Source organism: Cryptomeria japonica, chromosome 2 (assembly GCF_030272615.1).
Source record: "Cryptomeria japonica chromosome 2, Sugi_1.0, whole genome shotgun sequence".
NCBI classification, from domain to species: Eukaryota; Viridiplantae; Streptophyta; class Pinopsida; order Cupressales; family Cupressaceae; genus Cryptomeria; species Cryptomeria japonica.
The window spans coordinates 667,663,482-667,680,760 of record NC_081406.1 but is presented as its reverse complement, the minus strand read 5'-3'; the positions used below and the strand labels follow the sequence as shown (position 1 = coordinate 667,680,760).

Sequence of the window (17,279 nt, the reverse complement as noted above, 5' to 3'; positions counted from 1 at the left end):
TAACAACCTTACAAGCTCCAATGCATGATGGAGAGTAGGCTAATGCAAGAAAATTGACTCTAAAACAGTGACTCACTGTTTTTTACATTATTTTCACAAAGTAAACTTGCAAACAATCTCCTCATGGCTTAGAAAGCCTCTTTGCCTTGGCATACAAACTTCTTCATCAAGGCAAGTCTGTTCAACTTTTAAATGCACTTTTTATAGTAAAGAAAAGCATTAAATTCCTTCAAGACCCTAGCCAAATGGCACACTTGCCTAGGGCTTAATGGCCACAAAAACTCCTTACACCTGCATTCTTAAAAAAAAAATATGTATTTACATAGTCTACAAGCTGACCAACTGGTTCTTGGGAAGCCATGAGCATTTTAGGACTCCAAGAAACCAAGTTGGTCATGCATCCTTGCCAATTCCTAGACAAGGCAGTGAAACTGTCAAATCAAACTAATTTTGCCACAAACTCAAAAATTGATAAAATCAAATGACACCAAAGGGAAAAGTTTAAGGAAACATATTAGAAACTAAAAATGCAAGAACAGTATGGCCAAGTACAGCTGGTGTACGGACTGTTGTTCACATGGAGCCAAAAACTAGAGAAAAACCAAAAAAACTAGTGTAAGTTTGCAAAATGCTTCTTAACTTTGAATGATCAACCCTTACAATAGTTAAAACAGGAGATTAAATACCTCTCCAAGCTGGTTAACCTCCTGTACAGATAGGTACATGTCCAAGGGCACTTAATTTTGACATTTTGATGCCTAAATGACAACTTTTGGTGCCTAGAAAATGCAAGATTGACCTCCAAAACTAACCCTCACCTAAAAATACTTCTCATACCTTAAACCCAAGCATAAAACATGTCTAAAACCTTTTCAAAACAAAAACCACAAAAAAAAACTCATTTTTCCATCATTTTGCCAGGCAACACCAAACTGGCAACTTTGAGCAAAAAGATGAAAACAAGAAACCAAAACCCCATAATGAGTTCAAAACTCATCAAAACAACCTAGAACAACTTCAAAAACATCCTAAACCACTTTCCAACTTAAAACAACAAAAATCAAACCTGAGATGAAAATGAAGCTGAGAATGAAGCTAGGTGCTCCTACACCACTATTTCATTGACTACTGTATATATTGTCAAGTATGGTCATTTTGCAAAGTATATAGATTTTTGAGTTATGACTTTGAAAGTAGTTTTTGTCAAACATCTCAACTGTATATGGTGAAAATGGAAACAACAATGACAATGTTGGAAGACTAAATGAATTCAACCACAAAACCCTAGCCTAACAACAACAAAGATCCACCATAACATATGAAGATTACCTAAGACAATGCAAATCAAATGAAATCACAAAGATTATACCATCACATGTCCAATAGGGTTTGAATCTCTATTGATCTTGCTTGATATATTTGCTCTCAGATTTTATGTGCACAAGAGCTCAACAAAGAATGGAAATGTGGTTGCAAGTAGGATCTCATATGAAAAGCATAGTGTAGTCAAGTGAATAAATTGATTAGCCAGGGTTTGATAATGAAGGAAGCATCTCCTTATATATAAGACACCATAAGAAATGGAGGGATAAGATTGAGAGGTGTAAAGGAGGTCGGCTATGATTAGAGGGTAGGTAAAGAAAATAATAAAATAATGAAAGGGTAGGTAGTGTATGAATTAAGAGATGAATGACATGTGTCATGGGTAGAAAAGGCTAATGAATTAATTAAATTAAATAAAGATTTATTTAATTAATAGAAGAAGTGGGATAATTAAATAAATAAAATATTTATTTAATTTAGGAAAAGGATAATTTAAATAAATAAATGAATTTATTTAAATAAGAAATAAGGCTAGAAGAGGATAAATGAATTAATTAAATAAATAAAGATTTATTCAATTAATAGAAGAATTAGGCTAAAATAATTAAATAAATAAAATATTTATTTAATTGGACATGACAATTTTAGGTGTCTACATCAACTAATGTCAAAAGGGGAGATTGTTACTACTTATCAAGTTGTCATTAGTTTTTATATTCAAAGTCATACTATATATTCTAGTCGGTTAGCACTACCGAATCATGCAGTCGGTATAACAGAGAAGTCGGTATGCACAGTCTAGTCAGTTACAGAAGAAAGCAATCACAGAATGCAATACACACCAAGCTGTCTACCAAGAATCTTTCTATGACTACCGAGCAATAAAGATGACACACCGAGTTGATATTCATCGAGTGAAGCGTGTTACCAGATACATTGAACCTGGACATGCATATGAAAACGTGTTACAAGATCAAGGCACATCTAACCGTTATTACATTGGAAATTGCATTAGAAGATTGTATTATTACGAGATCAATCTAACCAATGAAATATTTTGTTTAGTTATCCATTCGAGGAATCTTGTTTGTAAGATCAAAGCAATGAATTGGATCACCATTTTAAGAGATCTATTTATACAGCATGAGTTAAGTACATGTATGCAGGAAGGAAGACTGTTACAAAGACATAGAGGTCACCGAGAAGGTTTTTAGAGAACAGTTGAAGAACAGAGTAAACAAAAGGGTTTACCGAGTTATTATATGGGTTACCGAGGTATTCTATAAGCTAGGTAATCTATTCTAAGCACATAGAATCTGCTATAACATTTCAGATGTAAAGTTGCAGATATTTGTAATGATTTTATTGTAATATTGTGAAGTTGTAAGAGAAACCTTTAACAGGGTAAAAGACTCTAATTAAGTCTATAAATTGTAAAGCCTCTAACCAGGTGCAACATTTAGAATAAATGTTGTAAAATCCTTTAGAAAGGTAGATCTAACAGATCTTGTTACTCCTAACAAGGTAAGCTATCAGAAATAGCTAAATGTAGCTCTAACCAAACATTCTTTATTATTGCAGTAGTGAAGTTGTGGGTGCCATCCCCACCGCAATTTTTCTCTCTAACCAAGAGTTTCTGCATAACCAAAATATATGTGTTATGGAGTGAATCATGTATGATTGTTATCTATTTGTTTTAACTTTATTTTACGTTACTGCACTATTATGTTTTTGCATAACAGTAAAGTTATTATTCAAGAAAATTTTTGGAGTACTGATTCACCCCTCCCCTCTCAGTACATTAGCTTTCCATATTGGGCCTAACAGTCCCAACATGCATTATCTGAATTTCGTGAAGGTATTTGTGGATCTCACTCAAACAATCTAACTTTAGCTCAAAAATTGCTAAGGGTTGGCTACTATTGGCCAGATATGGAAAAAGATGCTATAAAATTTGTTAAAACTTATTAGAAATTTCAACTACATGGGCATCTCATACATGCTCCAACCAGAGAGATACATGCTCCTGCCAGAGAGATAATACCTTTTATCACACATTGGCCTTTTCAGCAATGGGCATTTGATCTCATCAGCCAAATCTATCCTGCACCCTCTAATGGACACAAGTTTATCATAACTGCTACTAAATACTTCACCAAGTGGGTTGAAGCTTCCACTAATCAAAGCAACTGACAAACAAGTAGCTATGTTTATCCTTAACTATATCATCTACAGGTATGGCATACCTTCTTTGATTTTAACTAACAATGGAGGATAGTTCAAAAATAAAGACCTAGATGAGCTCTATGAAAAGTTCAAAATCAAACAACATTGGTCTTCTATATATTACCATCAAGGTAATGGCTAGGCTGAGGCATCTAATAAAAATGTGCTGACTATCTTACGTAGAGCGGTCAATAAATCTGGAAAGGATTGGCATTTGTAGCTCAATCCAACACTGTGGGCTTATCGAATAAGCATCCAAATACCTATAGGAGCTACACCTTTTGCTTTGGTATATGGGGCTAAAGCAGTCTTGCCTATAGAAGTGGAAATCCCTTCTTTGAGAGTTTCTCTGCAAGGTCATCACTGATGAAGATCATGGAATATCTAGATTGCAAGAACTCAAATTTGCTAGATGACTGTTGGTAAGTTGCATTTGATCATCTATGAGCTTATCAGAAGAGAATGTCTAGAAGTTATAACAAGAAAGTTTGACACAGATAATTTTAGGCTGGTGACCTTGTTTTAAGAGAGAATCCTAAAAATCAACAGTTTTGAGAACAAAAGGCAAATTTTGAACCCAACTGGTTGGTGTTGGCATTTTTGATGTTCATGTTGTGATTGTCATTGATGGACACACACTTGCATTAAGATCCTCTTTATATGTGTGAGTTAGAGCACAACCAGTATTTGTTCCAACCGGTATGTTGTATTATAGTCTTTAGACTAGTGATGTTTTGCAGAATGTGTTTACCAGTCTAAAGCGGCATGTCGACCCCAAGCGGTTCGTGGATACCAAGCGGTACGAGGGATTAAAGTGGCATAACACATTTTTACCAGTCTTCATTTTGACAAACCGATAATTGGTATTTTGTATGAACTAGTAATACTCTATGATGAGTTACCAACCGACATTTTGTGATGAGTTACCATCCATCGATCGTTTCACGATGCCGACTCTCTGGTGGTTCTTTTTGTGTCGTGTTACCAGATATGTCCAGATGCATTGAACCTAGGAAATTGTATTATAATCCTATTGGACCGACATGAAATCAAATTCCTTTATAAGGACATCATGTCTAGGGTTCTAAGGTTGTTGTAGTTGAGGTTGATGTTGTTGCTAGGGTTCAAGGTAGCTGAGGAGTTAGAGAGAGTATGAATGTGTAGAAGACTGAAGTAATGCTGTAATGCATTAAGATCGAGCTATCAAGGATCTAACCAAGCAATCTATGCTATTTGCTAGATCACTCACTTGTTGATTACTCACATCTTCAACAAGTCTGTAGCTCTTAACCGGGTAGGCCCAAAAGCCTCTTGTAAATCCTCTAACAAGGTGGTTCACATCTGTGGATCTAAAATCATCTAGAAAGGTAGTCTTTAATCGGACTTATCTCCTAATAAAGATTGAGATTCCTAACAAGATCTATTCTGGTAAAGAACGTTGTAAGACCTTAACCGGTCTAGTTTGTATTCTATAGATAGTTACTTGTGAGTTCCATCTCACCGTGGTTTTTTCCCATTTTGGGTTTCCATGTCAAAATCTCTTGTGTTGTGGTGTTTGTGCTTCTGTGGGTGAATGCATTATTAACTATTTGGTTTGCATGTTTGTTAACTGGTTTGTCTGCTAAATTGTTTTATCGGTTTACTATCAGTCTTGCAAAGTGTTTAAGTGCAAAGATTTTTGGCATACTAATTCACCCCCCCCCCTCTTAGTATTCATCGATTGGTATCAGAGCCAACCTTTCTATAAGTTTAACCACTTGGAAAGACATATGGGGGAATACACCTTGAGGGAACTTACTCAATGACTCACTCAGTCTGAGCAAGCCTATGATGATCTTATGGTCAAATACAAGGCATCTCAAGTGAAAAGGAGAGAACATGCAGAAAAGTTGATGGAGCTATCTGAAAATAGTTCTGTAGATGAAGCAAACATGGAAGTCCTAATTGTAGAAGTAAATAAGTTGAATGAATCAAACTCCAACCTGAGAAAGGAGTTGGAAGGACTGACTATCCGGATGTGTCAAGAGCTTGAGAACCAGAGGAAAGTTGAAGATCTGGTGAAAGAAAGAGATCATGAGATCTCCAAGCCGGAACAAGAGATCATGCCCTAACTGCTCAACTCCATGCTATTAAAGTGGAAAAGGATGACATGCAAGGTGAACTGAACAGTGCCATCTCTAAGAATGAAAACTTGATGGAAGCAAATGCTGCTATTTCCAAAGAACTCTCTAAGTCAAAGGAAGTACTTGCTAAGTTCAACAAGAGTACTGTCAAGCTTGAGAAAAAGCTTGAATCTGCCAAACCGGTCAAGAATACCAATGGACTTGGTTATTCCAGTCATGAGGAAGGTGAGACCTCTGGTACAAATGCTGGAGCATCAAAGAAACAACTGACATCAAAGGATAAAGGTAAGCAAAAGTTTAAACCTGTTTGCTTTAACTATCTTAAAGAAGGACATACTGCAAATGTGTGTAGGAGTAAGGCTTACAACAATTTTTCTTATTTCCTAAATGATAATCCTAGATCCTATGGATTCAATGGTAACTGTTATGCATGCAACAAGTATGGGAATAGAGCATTTGAATGTAGGTCTATCATGAATGACACTGGAAGATATCCTCAGAGGACCCAAGGAGTTGGTCCTGAACCTTTTGTGAAACAGAATCACAACTGGTTTAATGTCTTCAATCATCATCCAAGAAGCGATGGCTATCAAGCGGCAACCAGATGGAGAGAAAATTGTTGGATTTGTCATGATCATGGTCACACTACTGCAACATGTAGAAGGAAGAATGGAAACATGAACAATGGACCTTGGAGAGCACCTGGATTAGTTTGCTATCACTGCAACAAACTGGGTCACATTGCTAGATTTTGTAGATCAAGAAAGAATATATCTGATGATATACCGGTCACTCTGATAGGAGATATTGATGTACAAATAGTTCAAGTGGATATGAACAAAACTTGGAAGAAGAAACCAGTAGTGTCACAAGAGGAACCAGTTTCTGCACCTAGTGTGGAAATATTGGAACCGACAAACTAAGCCTCAGAAAAGCTTAGGGGGAGCAAACGGCGAAATGTCTCGTACCCCTTGTTAACAAGGTAAAAGACCTTAACCAATATGTGATACCTGTCATTTGGCAGAAGATCAGAAATAGTAAAAGGGCAAATTAGGGTTTACACCCTAATAGAGGAGCATTAATGGCAGTAGGTGAGAGATATGTTTAAAGGCATTTTTCAAATCATTTCTCACTATCTGTTTTTGAGTGAAGAAAAGTTTTTCAAAGAGCAGAGAAACGAAAAGGCGATTTGAGCTAAGATCTTGAGAAATTGACAAACCGTGAAGGAGATTCAAACTCAAACTGCAAATAGTCAAGTGGAGAACACAAAGTGGTGATTCAGCAACCGACGAAGTGTGGAGTGAAGGAGAATCAAAAAGCCCTAAATTCATGTGTTTTAAAAGGTATTTCTCAAAGTTCTTAAAGTTTCTATCATGGCTTCCACATCACATACCAGTTCTAGTGCATCCATTGAGTCTGAAATTTTTATTCAATGAAAGTCCAAGTATAATGCCCTATCACAAGTTCCTGCTGGTGTGATAGTAGAAGAGGGAATTTCTAACTACATAGACTGCAAGATTGAAGACCTAGGGTCTCTAGCTATCCACTCCCAGTTAGGTTTGTTTTGTGACAAGGATAAGAAAATCAAACCGGAGTATAATATCTTGGAGAAGAAGAAACTCCACAATGCTGTCTACTTCCTGGAAGATTTTATAGATGATCACATAAGGATCATTTTGAGCAGAGTCCACAGTGACAAGATGTACCTGGAGAGGACGCATGATATCATGCTACAGGCAATTCATGCAGTCACCATTTTCTGCAATATAGGGGATGTGCCAGCCCTAAGGACGGTTAGCAAAACTGAAATGTCCAAGCTCACCAGTTCAGTGAGTGACTCACGTGGCATGATAGTCAATTAAATCAAGGATGATCTGGTGAAGTATGCATGTATGGTGATTGGTTATCAGACGTTTTCAGCCAGCATAATTAACTCTATATCTGCTGCAGCGGTAAATGCTGCTTACCGGATGATAAAGGAGGATGCATCATTTCACCTATGCACCGGTATGGAGAGGCAACTCCTATTGAACCTGAAATTAATCAAACAAGATAATGCACTAAGGTTCAAGTTTGGACAACTATTGGTTGGGTTGTTCTTTTACTTTCAAGGATACTTCCTAGAAGTGGGAGACATTCAGTGGTCTGTGGACCAATCGGTTACCAAATAGATAAAGGAAAGTTTGCAAGCAGTGGGAACCGGTTATCCTGAAGTTCTGAACAAGTATTTTGATGAGTTCAGATGAAAAATGAGCCAAAGGATGAGGATCTCAGGTGATATCATCAAGAAATATGAAGATGACATCTGTTTCACCATCCAGGTGGACAAATGCATAATGGAGGCTGTTGAGCCTAGAATGGAAGAAGTGTAGCCAATGGGCTATGAGGTGATGTATGATATGCTGGAAGGGTATTCCTCTACCCTTATTGCCTCACCTCTTGATCCTAAGGCAAAGAGGACTAGAACCTATCTAGAAAGGGTTACACCGGCCGAAGAACCCTCTGCAAAGAAAGGAAAATAACCTATAGTAAAGAAGGCAAAGGTAGTGCCTGCAGCATCAGCATTGGTTACTACTGCAACTCCAAAAGTGACCAAGCGGTCACCAACCAAAAAGAAACTGGAAGAAGCACCGGCTAAAGTCTTTGAGAGAAAAAGGAAGACAAAAAGCAACTCTCCGAACTCAGAAGAAATTATGTCTGAGGAGCAACCCAAGAAGGGGAAACAGACAAGAAAGAAGACAAAGAATGAATTGGTATCATTTGCACCGGTAAATATTGATATCTCCTCCTACAAACCTTTGACAAATTGTCAAAGAACTATCAAAAACATTAGGAGAAAAGTATTGAATGATTTAATTGATTATTTTGATGACTTTAATGATGATGAAAAGGAGGCGGTGGAAAAAGAAATAATTCAATATTTATGTGTTAATGATTGGTCCCCTTCAAAAATTAGATCTGAAACACCGAATTCTTTGTATAAGTCCTTAGACAATAAATGGTGCATTGCCATAGAGTAGGAACAGGAAATGAGAGAAAAAGTTATTGCTGAACATTTTCCTGATGTATCAAATTCAGAATTGTTCGATGTAATGAACAAATACAAAGGTCGACTCCTATTACTAGAAGGAAAAGGTAAGGAAGTGCTCAAGGATACACACACTCATGCTCTAGATGCTCTAAAGATGCATCGAGTGGCTGAAGCCAACTGGCAAGCTAAGAAAGAACCGGTTATATCTACACTGGGTGAAGTACTTGATGATGAAGGAAATCCGGTTGATGAACTAGTCGACACTATTGATGTCGATGCCCTGGATGAAGAAGATGTTACTTAGGAAACACCATCTAAGGAAACCGGATAGGAGCAATAGGCTAAATAGGTTGATAAGCAAGCTGAGGACAGACAGGAAGTGGCAAAAGAACAGGCAGAGAAGAGGAAAAAGGATGAAGAGGAGAAGAAGAAAAAGGATGAAGAAGAGAAGAAGAAAAAGGATGAATAAAAAAAGAAGAAGAAGAATGAAGAAGAGAAGAAGAAGAAAGATGAAGAGGAAAAGGAGAAAAAGGAGGAAGAGGAGAAAAGAAAAGAAGATGAAGAGAAAAAGAAGCAAGAAGATAAAAGGAAAAAGAAGGAAGAGGCAAATAAGGAACAGGAGAAGAAGAAGGAAGTAGAGAGGAAGAAGAAAGAAGAGGAAGATAATGAAGAAGAGAAGAGGAGAGAAGTAGAGAAAAAAAAAAAGGCAGAGGAAGACAAAGCAGAGGAAAAGAGAAGAGAAGTGGCAAGGAAGAAAGCATAAGAGGATAAGGAAAGAGAAGCAGCAAAGAGAACCCAGATGGAGACTCCAAAGGTAACTAGTAGTCAAGCCAAACCAGCTGACCTCACTAGTCCTATCGATCTCCAGTCTGCAAGTGAAATGGAGCTAATGTAAAGCATCAAGGTTTCTCAAGAGCGCCTTGAAAACATACGGAGGAAGAAGGAGTAGGATGTAATTCAAGCGGCTGTGGACACTCTTACCGATTTGATACCCAGTACTAACCTTCCCAGCACTGAATCATCACTGGCTAAACTTAAGCTCCTATGTACAGTAGTAGATGATCAGGTGCAGAGCCTAGAAGAGGCAGCAGAGTCAAATGTCAAGAAGGAGCATCAAAAAGCTCTTAATATAGCTCTGGTGAAGAAGTTGAATGAGCTTTGGACTAAACTGAAGAAAGAACAAAAGGATATAAGGGATGCTCTAGATGAGGGGAATTTGCTTCTTAGCAAAATCTACCAACCCCATCTATTCTATGATGATGTGCTAGCTCAGAAGCAAAAGCTTCAAACAGACTTACAGTCCTACATGAGCACATTCAAGATGCCTTATGATTCCTTTGCAACTTATGGGCAAAGCGTTCACCGGTTTCACATCTAGTCAGCCAAAATGGAGCAAGAGATCAACACACGGTCTAGAGATTTGCAGGAGCTACAACTGGTTCTACTCCCATGTCTGCAAATTCTTCAGAAGTGTTATTTGAACTTGGATGCCTTGACAGTTACACAGGAGATGAGCACAGTTGATGCCATGTAAGAACAGGTCTCTTAGATGTAGACAGAGAAAGAAGTAGCCACCTCCCTACTTGGGTCCTGGTCTCTATTGATGAAACAATTATTGCAGGACTATAAATCTATTTTTGACAAGTATTATTCCTTATTGTCATAAACTTTTATTATTTTAATATCAAATGGAAACAGGGTTGTTCAGCAGTACTTTGTCATTGTTGGCAAAGGGGGAGAAGTACTCTATCAATTTTGGAGAAGTATAGGGGAGAAGTATCTGGATTTAAAAAAATTCTATATGCTTTGATATATGCTCTGATATCTCAATGTTTATGCTCTATATGCAAAATTTTTATACATCGTATTGTTAAAGGGATAGTGTATATGCTTAGGGGGAGCAATTTTGCTAATGGCATGTTTTTGTTGTAAAACACTTAGATGTCAAAATTTTATTTTCCTAAGTGTTTCCATCAATGCCAAAGGGGGAGATTGTTGGAATTTTTGATGTTCATGTTGTGATTGTCATTGATGGACACACACTTGCATTAAGATCCTCTTTATATGTGTGAGTTAGAGCACAACCAGTATTTGTTCCAATCGGTATGTTGTATTATAGTCTTTAGACTATTGATGTTTTGTAGAATGTGTTTACCAATCTAAAGTGACATGTCGAACCCAAGCAGTTCATGGATACCAAGCGGTATGAGGGATTAAAGCGGCATAACACATTTTTACCAGTCTTCATTTTGACAAACCGACAATCGATATTTTGTATGAACTGGTAATACTCTGTGATGAGTTACCAACTGACATTTTGTGATGAGTTACCATCCACCAATCGTTTGATGGTGCTGACTCTCTGGCAGTGCTTTTTGTGTTGTGTTACCAGATATGTCCAGATGCATTGAACCTAGGAAATCGTATTGTAATCCTATTGGACCAACATGAAATCAGATTCCTTTATAAGGACATCATGTCTAGGGTTCTAAGGTTGTTGTAGTTGAGGTTGATGTTTTTGCTAGGGTTCAAGGTAGCTGAGGAGTTAGAGAGAGTATGAATGTGTAGAAGACTGAAGTAATGCTGTAATGCATTAAGATCAAGCTATCAAGGACCTAACCAAGCAATCTGTGCTATTTGCTAGATCACTCACTTGTTGATTACTCACATCTTCGACAAGTCTGTAGCCCTTAACTGGGTAGGCCCAAAAGTCTCTTGTAAATCCTCTAATAAGGTGGTTCACATATGTGGATCTAAAATCCTCTAGCAAGGTAGTCTTTAATCAGACTTATCTCCTAACAGAGATTGAGATTCCTAATAGGATCTGTTATGGTAAAGAACGTTGTAAGACCTTAACCAGTATGGTTTCTATTCTACAGATAGTTACTTGTGAGTTCTATCTCATCGTGGTTTTTTCCCATTTTGGGTTTCCATGTCAAAATCTCTTGTGTTATGGTGTTTGTGCTTCTATGGGTGAATGCATTATTAACTATTTGGTTTGCATGTTTGTTAACTGGTTTGTCTACTAAATTGTTTTACCGGTTTACTGTCAGTCTTGCAAAGTGTTTAAGTGCAAAGATTTTTGGCATACTAATTCACCCCCCCCTCTTAGTATTCATCAGTTGGGTTCCTACATAGTTACTGCAATCTTTGGCTTTGGTGCTTATCAACTCTCAACATCAGAAGGAGAAAATATATGTGAACTGATCAACACCATCCACTTGAAGAAATTCTACACCTAGCATTCATTGCTCCAACAATCTGTACAGCGAAAAAGTCCTGAAGAAATTCTAAAAATAAAAAAAAAGTCCTGAAGAAAAGAACAAAAAAATCAAAATATAAAAGAAAAATGCCTTGGTGAAAATCTAGTAAACAGACACCTTGGTAGTAAAATAAAATAAAAGAAAGAATCTTTTCCAAGCAAGTGAAAACCTAGTAAACAGACACCTCTTGTACTCAAGTGCTCCATCTATCAACACAAATTTGGCATTTCCTACTTTATTTCCTTCTTTATTGTATATTTTCTTTATCTTGTATATATTCTTCCGTCACTTACATGACACCTTGGTTCTTCTTGGAACCCTCATGGCTTGAAACCGATCAACATCCTAGTCTTAGGGAAATGAACTGGTCAATTTACATGTCCTAAGTAGTTCAACCAGCTCATCTTTCTGTCGGTAGTATCAGGTCATCCAATCTAAGTTAGTTACCTGTCTCCTATCCACTACTGAGTTTTGCCACTGAATAAACACATAAAACAAGAACATGGAAAACAATCAATGAAAACTGTTTGAGATTTCATTGAAATTTTCTTTGAATGTTGTGTTTTAAAAATTGGTTTTTGATTATTATTCCATCTGAGTAACTTAAGGAAATCTATCTCAACTAAGAGGAGCAAGGACAGGGGGCATAATACTTTTTTTGTTTTCTGCTTATACGAATAATTCTGATTATTTGAAAACATCTCATAAGCTGGGTGTTTGTGACAAGTGCCTTCACATCAAGGTGAAATAACCACACATATCTCGACTCTATTTATTTGTATGCTACATGGAGGTTGGAATAATTTCCTTGTCTATTTTGAGTAAATTTCTTTATTATGCAATCTGGATACATACTTAATCTGTCCTAGGATATGAATGATACAAGGATCATTCTAGACATGATAATCAATATTGCATATAACAAGGATGGAACTCTGCCTTGATGCTTATGTTGTCTTGCTATATTAAAAATGACATGACATTCAGGTCATCCTGGATCTTCATGCCTTGATGCTTATGTTTATTTTTGACATTGTAAAATGCTCAGTGATGATAAAATACAAATTAAAATCTAGTGACTCAGTCCTAGTTTTGATACACATTCATTTGAATTCATACTATTGCATGAAAAACAAAAAAATATATAATTTACATCCTTAGCTCATCATTATTATCATTTGTTGCATATGAAAAAAGAAACAAAAACATTCATCTTCATTTGCATTACATACATACATACCAAAATGAAATGCATTCATATAGAACAAAAGCATATAGAAAGACATCTCACAAAACATCTAATGTAACTCAATACAAGAACAATAAGATTGAATCACGACTCATATATCTCTCATCAAAAATATCAATGTCAAAGGGTAAAAATGACATCAAGCATCATATATATTTTTTATCAGAGCAAGAAATACGTCGAGTATGAAAAATGGGGTGTACAAAATAACATAGAACATCAAAGTCTAACTATGACCCTCTCTCTCATCACCTGGTGGTGCAGGAGGTGCCTGCTGAGGATGAACCTGGCTGGGTGCCTGTGCTCCCTTAGATTGAGTCATGTACTGGGAATATGGCACCACTTGTCTATTTGTTGGCACTGTTGCACTATATGCTGCCACATAATATGTTGTGTAACTAGTCTAATGAAGGACCTCATGCTGAGAAGCAGCTAGCTCTTCTCTCAATCTCTGAAACTCTTGGTCCCACTCTGCTCTCACTCTCTGCATCTCCTGGTCCCACTCTGTCCTTAGGCTCTATAGCTATCACTCATGCTCTATGATTTGTGCCTGTGCCATTGCTACCTGTGTCTGCAAACCACACACCATCCCCCTCGAGGTACGGATAATATCTCCAGGTGTTTGTCATCTTGGTCCAGCCTCCTCATATCCACCCCCTACTCCTCTCTCCTCTATCGTACCTACCTAGAAACATCATCTCTACCAAGTTCTGCTGCCTCACCCATCTCTACATCTACTGTAGCATCTCCTCCCTTGTTGCCATCTGCATCTCCACCAACTGCTCCCAAGGATCCACCCTCTCCCCTCAGTCGTTGTCGACCTTCCATAGGTGCTCTACTGCTACTAGCATTCAGATCTCCTCCTGCCCTCCTAGGTGCCATCTCTCCTTGAGCTCATGCAAGAATATCCTCAACCTCATCTATACGAGGTACATGATCTCCAAGATTTGTAAATCGAGGAAAGGGGTGTCTCTCAAACCAATCTCTATACTGGGGAAATACCCCCACGTCTACAACATCCTCTAGGTACTCCCACCTCTGCGACTGTAAACCCACTAACTCCTGCATGGTCAAGGCATATGAGAGTCTAGGTGCCCATCCTCGTCTTTCCTCATCCCCAAATCTAGCATAAGTTGTAAAATCTTGGGATATACTCTGTGGTCTCCCATACTGCCTCAAAACCCTAGACACTACAAAATGCTCAATAGTAGTAGACAATCTGCCGATGAGAGGTCTAGTCATAAACATATCTCTTTGGTGTATCCTCCAATCATCCCACAGCTCTAGACCCCTATATGGCCTCCATACTACAACTATCAAGTCATCTTACTGCCTCCTCCAAAAATCAGTCTTGCCCAGGTGGGCCTATGTGATATAACCTGAATATCAGCACACAATAGGCTGATGTGCCTCCCTCAAATCATCCACAATAGGTCTGGAAAATGGGATATGCTCCCATGCCCATATTTGCAAAACTAGAACACTTTTCACCATACTCTTTGCCCCTCTATAGGCAATCTCATGCATCTAATGGTACATATGCGCAAGTAAGCATGAACCCCAACCTAATCTAACTGGATGAGTAAGCAATCTCTCTAGAATTATACCCCATCCACATAAGAATCCCTGTTGTCCTCTGTCAGGCATCACGAAACAGCCAATAATGCCAGCCAAAATGCAAGCAAGAGGGTACTGTGCACCATACCTACTCAACAAATTTTCCCAATTGATAAAATTATCAAGGATAGTGTTATCATGGAAAATGCATCTGAGAGCCTCAATGCCCTATCGTGGAGTTGAATCATAATCTTCCTTATCTCCAACAAAAGGAATCCTCAAAATCATGTAAATATCCTTAGGAGTGATCGCCATCTCTCCAGTCGGAAAATGAAATGTGTTATACTCAGAATGGAAATGCTCAACCAATGTAGTCAACAAACCATGATTCACATGGATATCGGGCATCTCTAACAAGTATCCAAATCTGCACTATCCAATGTGACCTCTTTATACGTCTAATAAGTCACACACTAATCTCATAATAGGTGGATATGTACATCTGAACTGAATATCAGGCAACTGAACCTGTAAAATAAAACAAACAAATCATCACTATGTGATCAAATTTGGGCTAATGATGTGTCAAAATTGCTAATAAATCCAAATTTACAAAAATGACAACCAAAATTTGATGTTTTGGTCCTTAAAAACAAACACTCTTTCCCATACGAGTTAGTACAGTCAAGCAAAAACTCGTAGGACAAAACATTTCGAGACGCATGAGTAAACACTCCCATATGACAATTAGTAACATGCAGAATGATTAAATGGTCTATGAAGAACATCCTCATACAATGTAAGGGTAGACACCATACGATAAACCATACATGACCATACGACTAAACACAAATTGCCAGATACTTGTATGAGAAAAACTATTGAACCGAATGATAAAATGACACAAGACAACCTTACATGAAATTAAAAATGAGAAATTCAAGAAAAATTCAAATGATAAGAAATGAAAAAGGCTTGAGATTGATTGCATATTGCTGGGGGATAGTTCTGAGGTCGATTATGTCATCTCTGGCACTCGAATCGATGATCTTGAATAAGAATTGCCATTTTTCTTCATAGGAGGTTTTTCAAATTTTGAACTTTGAGAAGTAAAAATGAATTGACAAAGACACATTGCACCCCTTATATAGCCCAAACCCTAATTTTCAAACTTGATTCAATGGACATAAAATTTATACTTTGAGCTAAATCCACTATCTTGAGTACATTTTCAGAATTGAAAACGAAATCTGACGTCAATTTTCTAGTCGAAATTTCACAATGTTGACCCCTTAGTACTTTCCTCAAGTCAATTTGCGAATCATTTTGCACTCAATTTAACTCTAATCTCAAATTTATTCTTCAATCAATATCTGTGCTCAAATTATCATCAATAAAACAAATTTTTTTTAAGAACTTGCCTATAATCACTGCGCTCTCGCTATCTTTCGATTTCGCTCCCGAGGGGGCATATTCATTACATCTTTTCATTATTAGTGATTATCATTATCAAAAAGTCAAGATTTTTCTTTTAAATCTTCATCTAAGTCGAGCAGAAAATATTTTTAATCAAAGATTAATAAAACAAAACCCTATTGTTCTTCAAAATGGAATCAATCTCTAGGGGCATATCAGTTTCGTTGCACCAAATCAAGTTGATATTGTCTTCATTTGAATTAGTCTCTTAATAGTAATCAGTTTCATCGCATCTCATCAAACTAGTTATTCGTTTAAACTTAATCAAGGGTTTAAAGAGTCTTTTTGACAACAATCACATGCTTAATCCAAATAGGTGTTCAGTTTCATCGCATCACATCAAGCTGGACATTTTCTCTAACCGGTTCTTGTTCAATCAAGTTCAGAATCAGTTTTGTCTCTTCGCTCAATCTAGTTCAATCAAGTTCTAGATCGATACTCATTTCTTGATCTATCAAGTTCAAGATCGGTATCTCGCTCTTTGTCGGTCCTAGTTCAATCAAGTTTAGGATCGGTGTCGCTGTAATCACCCTGTTTAGCTTCATCACTTCAAATCAAGTTGAACATCTCGCTCTTCATCCGTTTGTGATCCATCAAGTTCAGAACTAATAATCTGTTTGATAGTAAATTTTCTTTGAATCAATGCACTTCTCGCACATCAATTCAAAGAGGGACAAATGTAATACCCTAAAAATGGTCACCTAAACCATAGGCCCCTAATTTCGACTACATCACCAAGATCCTAACCAAAGATAAATTAAATCAATCATGAACACCTAATTAATTAATTCTCGGTCATCAATGTCACATGGCAAATAAATCATTCAATATTAATTAAATAATCATTTAATTAATTAATCATTCCAAGTAAATCATTTTAATCATTAATCCTATTTATTTAATTAAATATCCTAGCATATTTAATTAATAAATCAATTTTCCATAAGATCATCAAAAAGAATTAATTTGAAAAAGAATTTAAAATTGAGAAAAGAAATCAAAATGGAATTAAATTGAAAAAATCTCAGAAA

General features: G+C 37.0%; 1 protein-coding gene across 1 annotated transcript in view; it reads right to left on the bottom strand.

Moving 5' to 3' along the window:
• Nucleotides 1-14,097, bottom strand: part of LOC131057848 (agmatine hydroxycinnamoyltransferase 1-like) — a 64,888-nt gene extending 50,791 nt beyond the window's left edge. The window contains exons 1-2 of the mRNA XM_057991990.2: nucleotides 13,920-14,097; nucleotides 13,468-13,590 (exon numbers count right to left, since the gene is read on the bottom strand). Coding sequence (XP_057847973.2) covers nucleotides 13,468-13,590; nucleotides 13,920-14,097 — 301 coding nt within the window. The remainder of the gene's footprint in view (nucleotides 1-13,467; nucleotides 13,591-13,919) is intronic.
• Between the last annotated feature and the right edge of the window lie 3,182 nt (nucleotides 14,098-17,279).